At 33.7% G+C, this 10,959-nt stretch overlaps 1 protein-coding gene across 1 annotated transcript; it reads right to left on the reverse strand.

Moving 5' to 3' along the window:
* Positions 1–3,351: 3,351 nt before the first annotated feature.
* Positions 3,352–5,784, reverse strand: CYCD5;1 (cyclin d5;1). The gene is made up of 5 exons (XM_086565625.1): positions 5,362–5,784; positions 5,195–5,281; positions 4,796–5,087; positions 4,575–4,708; positions 3,352–4,488 (listed from the first exon to the last, which is right to left on the reverse strand). The coding sequence occupies exons 1-5, from the start codon at positions 5,623–5,625 to the stop codon at positions 4,264–4,266; spliced, it is 1,002 nt and encodes a 333-aa protein (XP_086421751.1). The 5' UTR covers positions 5,626–5,784; the 3' UTR covers positions 3,352–4,263.
* Between the last annotated feature and the right edge of the window lie 5,175 nt (positions 5,785–10,959).

Consider the following 10,959-nt stretch of genomic DNA (forward strand, 5'->3'; position numbering starts at 1 on the left):
AAGTAATGAGAAATCGGAAACTGGATGTTAACGAAAAATAAAAAACTGGATGCAATTGAATTGAACTAGCCTTAAAGAATAATTAACTAGAAATCGGAAATATAATGCAAATACAATGAACTAACATCAAAGAATAATTAACGGAAAATTAAAAATTGGAAACTAGATGCAAATACATGGAATTAACCTATTAACGAGAAATCAGAAATTGGATGCAACTGCATCGAGCTAACCTCAAAGAATAATTAATGAAAAATCAAAAACTGGATGCAAATGCATCGAAACTAAACTCCAAGAATAATTAACGGGAAATCGAAAATTGGATATAAATGCATCGAACTAACCTCAAAGAATAATTAACGGAAAAATCGAATTTATATACATTCAAAAAATAATTAACGGAAAATCAAAAATTAGATGCAAATGTATTAAACTAACCTCAAAATATATTTGTAGTATATGTAGTGGGAATATCTCAACAAATATAGTTTTGCATTTAAAATTGTATTTATCATATCTCTTTTCATATATATGATTGGTAATGTTTTTCTATTCAAATAGTTTCAATATGATATTTGTCTCAATTGGGCATTCTCACAAAACTTTAATCAAATTTCTATTCTTAAACAGTAGCAAAAAGTTGAAGAGTTTTATCAAATGTGTACTATTTATTTTCATGGAGAGTGGGGTTTTCACGTTGTAAGAAATTTAGATATGTGATCAACATAATATTCATATCTCTTAGCTATGCATATATAGTTACAATTATTTCTCAGAATAATTTAATATAATGGCACTCGTTTGTAGGACGGGTTCGAAAGCTAGTTATATTATATATGCCAACTAGCTTAGTTAGTAAAACTAAAACCTTTGGGTGATGATAGCAAGGTCTCGAGTTCAAAAACATAAGTTTTTTTTTTAAATAATAAAAATAAACAAACAATAAAAATAAAAAAAATGATAAATAAAAAAATAAAAAAACTGAAGTAACAAAAAGCTAGATACCTAGATCAAAAACTGGAATTGTCCTACAACGTCGTAATTAGACTTGAAAAAGTGTAATCCGAGAGAGAGAAAAAACCTTGTCTTCAAAGTTCAAACACAGGTTCTGTTCACTAGCATCAAATATCAATGCCTTTGTTTGAAAGAATGTAAAATTTTCATAATATCCTTCGCAATAAACTTTACCTTCTGTGGTTTTAAATGATTTAAAAAGATTTTTGTTTCGAAATATATGATGGAGTTACTATAAGCCTCCTTTGATTATATGTAAGCAAAACCTCTTAATTACAATCAGAAAATCCTTCCAAGCATAATCAGAAGATCCTTCCAAGCATCTGAGTTGATTTGGTAATTGGTAGTAATTCGGATTAAAAGACAGAAGTTGAGAAGATGGATATTCAAGTAGAGATAGACTAGTTACCAGAAGAAAAAAAAAAAGATAGACTAGTTACCAGAAAAATAATAATAATAATAATAGAGATAAAATAGAATAACTAGTGATACAAATGGACGTAATAATGGTACAAAAGTAGGGGTGTCTTTTTTTGCCGAATTTCCGATTTTTCCGATATCCCAAATTGGTCTGGCTCGGGTGTAGTTTTCATGGGCCGATTTTCCGATTTTTCGATTTCCAAAAATTCCAAAAAAAAATTGGATCGGATTTGAATATAATTCTAAAATCCGATCCGATCCGAAAATTCCGAAATTTCCGATATTATTGCCAATTTATTTAAAAAATATATACTTCTCTCACTATCTACTTGATTAGATCTCAACCGTTCATTCATTTTCTAGTTTTTTACTTCCAAAAACAAAACAAAAACATAATCTAGCCGCTACTTCCCCACTTGAATTGGACCACTCTACTATTATTACACCGTCTGCCATAACAACAATGATATGAAAAAAAATGTTGAGTCATACAATGACTTCCAGACCAATCCAAAAGCCAAATTTCAATAGATAGAATATTATGTAAAGCTACTTAGAGTCCAAGACCATAATCCATTATTTATGCAGACACTTCACGCTTCAATTTCCAATAACCTAAAAAAAGATTGAAACATTACATATACCCGCATCCTCATGAGAATGCAATGCTTGCTATTGGTGGTTCAAGTGGGTTCTTTTTCTCGCTTTTTTCTTGGATCACTTGTTTGAATGAAAATGGATTTTCTCAAGAACAAGACGTATTGTCATTTTGGTACATTGGTGTTGTGGACATGGTTTTTTCTTCCTACAAATGAACATTGCTGCATATGATATTCCAAAAAATAATTGAAAGTAAAGAGATCTTTGAAAATTTACCAAGTATTCTGAAATTTCCAAATTATTCCGAAATTTTCGAAAGTTTCGAAATTGGAAATATATTTTGAATCCGAAAAAAAATTGGATCGGATTTGGCTAGCATATTAGGTTCCAAAATTTTTTTTGGAAAAATTCCGAAAGAGATTAATCCGATCCGATCCGAAGTCACCCCTATACAAAAGCGACAGTTTCTCTAGGGAAAAGTCCTACTAATATTAATAAGAATCTAACAACTCCAAAAAACAAAAGTTTATCATCGTCTCGTTTTCAATATTCTTGACTTAGATACAGACGGGATTAATTAATGGAAGATGTGACTGAACTCAAATGTCAAGAAAAATGCGACCTTGACTTACAAAATTCGTTTATTTTTACCTCTTGCTCCTGTTCTTGCCAATTCGATAGACTGCCATCATCTTTTTTCTTCCTTACGGTTTATTGTCAAAGTTTTAGAAGGTAAGTTAACCTTAAAATTGATAGGGAGTCCAATACTGCAATATATAATTGCTACTCAAACTGGCCAAATAGCTAACTAAATTACTCAAAATACTAAATCTTCTCCAGAGTGGCAGACCAGCTCTTACTATTGATTTACATGATTACATTCCAAGTTCAAAACTTTCTCCTTTGCCAGAAGGAAGCACAAACCATTGCCCTGCTGATGTAGCCATTTGTTAATGGTATTTTCGAGTGGTGGCCAATAGAAGAAGTGGTCCACCAATCCTGTAGTTCAACTTCAACCAACTATTGTATGATAAGAATGTCTAAAACTACAAGCTCTGAAACTTACTTAAAGCCATTTATGTCACCTTTTTTCATGTTAATAGTGTCTTCTTCAGACCCTACACTAGGTGAATCAATGAAGAGTTGCCAGCAATGAATTACTTCCACCCTAGTAAAGGTATGATTCACTACTTCCAGCCTAGTAAAGGTACCATTTTCTGCATATACAACCTAAGTTCAGCTAGTGATTGTACAAGAGCAGGTATATCAGTTCTCAATGTACATTCTTAAAATAATGAAAACAAAATAAGTCAATAGTGAGGTGAACAAAGTCCATTTATTCCAGAAGGTTTCTCACAACCTTGCATTCATGTGAAAAACAATATTAGTTATAATATATGATCAGTAAAAATAATATATCTCACATTTTTTTATGTGATCACTACTTCACTAGTTAAGAATTGAGAGCAACTGACCAAATTGATTCTAGTAGTTGAAACCTGAAAAGGACTTGCCTCATAATGTAATTTGCAAATAAACTCCATTTGATTCTATAGATAATGCTTGGGTTTCTTGACCCATAAGCAGTCTTACACTCTTGCTAACTTTAGTAAGCATGGGCAGATCCTTCAGCAGACACCCTCAACATTCAAATCAAATCAATGACATTGAACTTTACATACTGTATGATGGCCAACATGCAACACAGATGCATCAAATCAAACCAACAGCTCCCCCTTCTTCATTGCTATCACCCTTTTTGAAAGACATAGAAGCTCCCCTAACCCCACATTTTAAAAGGTAGGGTTGCAAGAGATCAATAAAACTCCCCTAAAATGGAAAAAAGGGAAAAAGAAAAAGAAATACAACAGCTCAATAAGTGAGTCCTATGCACCTATGCAGTGGCATTACTCAATGAAAATACTACTCAGGATCACTATTAACAAATAGTTTTCCATTGCTCCTTTAAGCTTTTAGACTTCAGGCAGCTTTATACTGTTGGCTAAAGACTAAAGTACCACCCTTCTTTTTTTCATCACTTCCTTTTCTATTTTGGTATCATCATCAGACTTTTCTTACTGCTGGAAAAGGAAACTCAGTCAATTCCATATCACATCCATTAAAGTTGGCAGATAATTCACTCATTAAACCAACATTCCAAGTCAAAGATACAAATGCATCCCAATAGTAAAGAGCTCAAATCCACTAATAAGGGTATATTGGTTTTCTTTACTGAAGTCCATTCTCATTGGGAATGTCACATTTCTCATCAGTATCATGGAATGTAAGCCTTCTCCTCTTAATTCTTGTAGCAGACGTGAAGGAAGAATCCTCAACAACATCACTTGAACTTGAATAAATAGATGATAGATCGGGAGAACATACATACTTAGGCGTTTTAACTTTCTCCATCTCTAATTCCAGCATTAGAGTGTAGCAAGTAAACACATTATCCTGACAAAGGGGAAAAAAGAACTATAACTCCCATTCATTCTTCTAATAACAACTATAAGTACAAACATGATATATTAGTGACTTACATTTTCTTGAGATTGCCACGGTGGGATTAAACTCATCTTTAACTCCACCAATTTACTTGTTGATCCTTTACTAGAAGCCGCTAAGACTGCGGCTGCTGCAATCGTCGATGGGCGTTGATCCATTAAGGTCATTTCTACATAAGTGAAAACAGAACAATAAATAAAATGAACCTCAATAGAGATTAAATAAAAAATCCAGATAATGAGCTAATCTTATTCACCTTTTACAATGGCCAATACATGTCCCACAGTAGTAGATACTAAATCCTTGAGTCGAGATTCACCACTTAATTTAGTAATGAAGTAATGTAGATAAGCAAAAGGAGTAACTAAAGCCATTCTCCATTCTAATGTATTTAAAACCAGAAGCTCCATTCTTTGAATAACCTTACTCTCAAAGTAAAATTCTTCTGTTCTAAACTCTGATAATGCCGGAACACGGCACTCTTCCATCTTTGCAGCCAATGTTAAACACGCCACCGATAGTAATTGAATTGCCCAAGGCTTTTCACTCTGCCCACAACACCGCCAGCAAGTAAAAACACCATTTGAGAATGTTCAATGTAGTACTAATGTATATATAACCATTGATGAATCAAGAACATAGAACATTTACTTACATCAATGGATCTCTTTGATAAGAATCGATCGAAGTAAGATATAGACAAGTAAGCTGTTTGGAAGCAAAATCCAAATAACACCCTCATCTGAAAACAATGCAAACATAAACAAAATTCAATTAAAAATGAAAACTTGATTAAACAACCAGTGGGCATTAAAGCATTACTCTTAAAATCCATTCCATTGCATCGAACCGACCCCGTTGCAACCAATCTTTACTTGTTACCAAAGTATCATTGAAAGATCTCAATCCAAAACTACTGTTTTCTGTTTCAATCAACATTTTAATATATTCATCTTCACTCTGTTGTGTAATAACAGAGAAACTACTTAATCTAGTTAATGAATCTTTTCCTTCATTGAAACAAGCTTCTTCTTCTTCATTTTCTTTACAAAGAAGAAGGCCATAAAGAGAAGAACACTCTTCCATTTCTAGTCTAGTACTACTACTAAAACTACATTAGAATCTCGTATCCCGAGGAAACAGGATTGAAGGAGGAAGACTTGGCAGTTTAAGTGCCGCCAAAATTAGTGGAGAAAAAACTGAGTGTGCTTGTTACACAGTCGCTCAATGGCTAGCTACATATCTTTCTATCTAAAAATTAGGAGTATATATATATTGTAATGTGGAAAATGTGCTTTTTTTTAAATTGTTTTTGGTAACAGAAAGTTTTATTCAAGGTAGTTTGTGGGCTTTTGTCTTTACTGGAAAGCCCATGGACTTTGTATTTTGTGTTGTGGTCCAATGCAAGACAATGACTGAATGACATGTGGTACTATTTGGATTTCATGTCACACGACCTACAGTCTATCAGTCCTACACAACCAAATGTTTGTACCTAAAAGACTAAAATCCTATCCCATGTGCTCATCAAATCCATCTCGTCAGCTATTCATGTTTATCAGACTTCTCCCTAACAGCATAACAAATAAGATGGATGCCCTGTAAAGGTATTTATGATAACAAGAGGCATCCACTTTATTTGAAGAATTTTGGAGGTCTATGAATCATAAATATGCACCAAAATAATTTAGCATATATATGTCTAGAATTCTTTGGAATATTTAGACTACTCTCGACTCTTTCTTAGCAACACAACTCAAAAATAATTATTTCAATAATTGTAACTTATCCAAGTAAATGCAAGACAAGGAACATCATAGTTCTGGCAACGAATGATTTAAACTCTAACTTTGTTAAAAGATAACTCTACATGGTTTGTTGGTAATGGTGTAAATATAAATATATGGTCTGATGCATGGATGCCAAACCTCCCCCTTGGTAAAGTCCCACCCTCTTCTTTAGTTAACTTGGCATATAGTACTTTCTCACAACTCATTGATCATACATGCATCTAGGTCTTGGCACACAACACATATCAATACACTCTCTGGCCCAATCACAGCTACTCAGATTCAATCCATATATCTCTCAAGAATATGTACTGTTGATACCCTCAATTGGAAAAGAAGGGTGTACACACCTGAAGTCCACATACCAAAAAATCAGCAGACACACAACACATCTCAGTACCTAAAACCAATCTAGGGTTATGGCATCATTCTCTCTCTCCTAGACAATCAATCTTTGCATGTAAATGTTATCATAACATTGTGCCACCCAGAGAACATTTGGCCACTGTCATTTGCATCACTGATAAAACTTGTTTGTTATGTCACCGACACGGCAACACTGTGAATCTCTACACCATCTCTTACTTTAATGTGCTTCCACTAAACACATTTGGTTTAATATCCCTTGCCAACTTAGACGTGATTCTATGCAGCACCTCACTGTTCAAGAATGGATAGATTTTTGGTACTCACCAGCAAAACATTGGCCTATACAGCAACAAAAATGGACAGACTTTTGTCTGCTCTTATACTCAAGTATATGGTCTAAAAGATGTAATAACATATTCGACAATCAAAATGAAACACCATCTGTACATAGAGTGTTTAAACTATTAGCTAGATTTTCATTTCATGAAGACCTGACAAGTGGTGGAAATCATTTGATTAGTATTAGAGTCCCAGTAACATATTAAATTGATCTGATCCCCGCCACCTCCATCTTCTTTAAAGTTAAATATAGATGCTAGTTTATTTTCTGCATCAAGTAAAAAAATCAGGATATGGTTATATATTGCATGATCACTTAGAAGAATATATTGTTGTAGGGTGTGATGTTGGATGGGACATCGACCGAGAACCAACTGAATGTCCAGGACTCATCAAGGCTCTCACATGGTGCAGGCCAGCAGTTCCAGTTCCAGCACCACAACGATTAACCGACTATTAATAGAGTTAGCTGCAAAGTCTGTTGTCGACTTTTTGGAGAGGAAGAACAATAACATCAATTGGACATCTAATTCCATTCTCAGCGATGCAGACTTCTTAGCAACTTCTCTATCCTTTGTAAATATTAAATATGTGTTTGTAAAAAATAATAATAATAATAATAATAATAATAAATTGTCACTCGCATGCATGTACGCTTGCCATATGTTTCTTGCCTGTTTTGTTGTTTCTATTTTGTTTACGCCATAATAATCACAATTTAGTTTACACCATAATCAAAATTTCTTCAATTTTTTTTAGGTTTTCAGCTCATCAAAAGGTACGAATTGAATTAGTTTTTTACAACTCCAGGAATTCAGAATTTGTATGTTTAAAGCCGAAGAATCAATATTTGAAATATAAATTTGCTCCAAACCAAGATGAGGTTCAAAGTAAACGATGTTATAATGTCTTATTGGTCATTGTTACTGGATTGAACATATAGCTATGGCTGAAAAGAAGAGTTCAAAAATCATAGACACAAAAACATGAATGGTCAGCCGTGCAATACCCTTCGCCATGAAAATACGTTTTCTTGCATCCATACAAGCTGCTTCTTGGCAGTTATCGATCATAGAAACCAAATAATTTCCACATCTTCCACCGGATGCACGAGGCATTATTGATGCAATTGTATAGATCACGGCTTTATTTTCCAAAATGTTAAGTTCCAAGTTAAATAACTTTTGAAATTCAATTGCACTTAAGAACAAAAAGAAACATGTGTGATAGACTGCATCTACATGAGTACGTACATGAATACTTACGAAATTTAGTTAGCTATGCAAAGACCGCTTACTCCTAAGGTGGTTGTATTATGATATATATACTACGTCAGCGTTTTTGTTCGTGGAGTTCGATAACAAATCATACTCACACACCTATAGTACGTGCTATGCTCGCATGGTATTCGTTCCTTTTACCATAATCAATAATTAAAAGTTACTGCCTCGTTTAACAAATTAACTAAAATAAATTCAAACTATATAAACCTGGGAATACAATGAGAACGAGTACAAGGAAGTGGGTGCAAGTTAAATTAGTCGTCTCTTTATTCCTGCTTAATTATCAGTTTCAGCTAAGGACTTAAAGAAAAAGGTTCCAAGTTCTGTTAAATAATACACAATGCGCGGAAGCTAAGCATGGAAAATTGCCCAAGGAGTTCAAATCTTCACATTCAAAGAAGATTCTTGCAAGGAAAAAGTAACTTTGATTGTAATGTAATTGTATTTTAAATTACGCAAACTAAAATTTTTGCTACACTTATATAATTTAGTAGGCACCTTGAGCTCCTTCTTTGTTTACCGTTTGTGGTATCCACGAAATGAATGCACATTACAATTTAGTATCGCATGTAGCGTATCCAGTTATTTTTTGCAAATTTGGTTGTGGTTGGGCGGAGAAGTTCGATTTTGTTGACCCACACGGTATGAGCCGGCATTAACCTGTTGTGAAATTGGTCCAGGCATGAATTATTACATTTCAATGCATAAGGTTGTAACAAAATTTGATGCACAAAAGCTGCAGTTACTAAGTGGAAATGCCGTGTGGGTTATGTACGTGCTGCAAAGGAATGAAAGTTAAAAAGCTGAAAGTTCTCTCTTTTTCCTTTTCGGGGCTTTTTTTTAGCTCTCTTTTTCCCTTTTGGATCTTTTTTTACCAACGAAAGACTGAGAGAGTCGATCAGTTTTAAGTTAAAACAGAGTGAGTACTTTGTCAAAACTCACCATCTTCAGTGGGTCTGGAGGATGATGATTGATGACCCGAAAAATAGGCTTATACATAAAGACATAAAGTAGATGATTGAAGGAGCCTCTGTGAGAGTGAGACTGCAATCCACTGAGTGATGCTATAAAGCGAAACTTATGTTATCTTTAGGTTTTAGTGCTTTGACTGAAACATTTGAGTCAATCAACTATATCAAGATTCAAGACAGTCAACAACTCCTGCTCTGATGTGTATAAGTTAAGTATGAATTTTATTTTATTACTGTACAATTCTCAAATTTTGAGGTTGTTCTATTTTATTATTTGGACGCCGTGGTCCATCAGGCGAGAGGAATGACAAATTGGAAATGGTTATTCTCGAAAAAAAAATAGAGGAATGACAAACGATTTGTTTGAACTTGAAAGACTCGCTTGAGATCATACTTAACCAGTGAGCATGAAGTAAGATTAAATTCGACCAAATTTGTTGACTACAACATTCAATTTATTTTATTTGACAAAATTCTAGCCTGTGCGGATTTTTAGTAGTATACTAGTATCTATTTTACCAAACAAATGTGTACTAACCAAGTATTCTATTTTACCTCTAAGAACATAAGATAGTGTAGGTTGTGAAGTCGCAAATTCAAGATATTTGCTGCTGAAATGTAGTGCAACCGATTTGTTATTCCTGATAATTCATGTTATAACATAAACTTTTGTTCACGTTAATTTTATAAAAAAAATAGTCCTTAACCTTAGTGAAATAAACACTTCAATTTTCATTTGAAAATAAAGATTTAGAGGGTCCCCTGCTGCAAGCATAAAGTCCAACGACAATGACAACGAACTTAATTAAGAATAAGACTTTAGTCACCTGGGAACTGAAAACTGAAAAGGATTGAAGGAAGCATGTCTCCTGCCTAACCCATATGAAAATGTCAGTCCCTCCCTAACATACACTATATTTCTTTTAAGAAGATTTCAACTTTCTTTGCTAGATTGATTCACACTCGAACTTAAAGGATGATTTACAAAATCGCACTTGTCTTTAGTGTTACAAAAGCACTGTTGCTTTGTAATAGATGAATCTCAAAACTTAGCAAAGAATGAAGGAAAACTATGTGGAGAATTCCTTGATAGATTTAGATTTTTTTTTTTTTTTTTTTTTTGCTTGGTAAGGTACGGTTAAAGATATATTGAAAAACATGAAGAATGTATAGTGGTTTTGAGGAGAATTACATTACATCCTCTCCTCAAAAATTCATATTGTTACTGTTACGTAAACGAATGCGGAAGCGTAATAATTGGACAAAGAATATTGAATGTGGTGATAGAAATCGACAAAAACAAATCAATTAAAATACTTACCAATGCAAAATGAATAACCAATAGAAGTGGAGACGAGATTTACGTAGTTTGGCGTTAGCCTAATCCACCAAGCAAAAGAGGAGAACTTTATTAATCAAGAGATAAACAAATAGAGTACAATCACTCACAAATGAATTCCGAAGAATTCACAAACTCTCTCTCACAAACTTGAGCATTACAAATCCCACAAACTGGTCTCGTATTTATAGAGGTCGTGGGTATCAAATTAGAATCCTATTTAGAATAGGAAACTAAAACCTTAACCGTGTAGTTTATCCAAATCTGAGTCGTATACCAACAATTCTCCACCTCGGTGAAGATTTATCTAAATCTGAGCCGATCAACCG

This window comes from Coptis chinensis, chromosome 6, assembly GCF_015680905.1.
Source record: "Coptis chinensis isolate HL-2020 chromosome 6, ASM1568090v1, whole genome shotgun sequence".
Lineage (NCBI taxonomy): Eukaryota > Viridiplantae > Streptophyta > Magnoliopsida > Ranunculales > Ranunculaceae > Coptis > Coptis chinensis.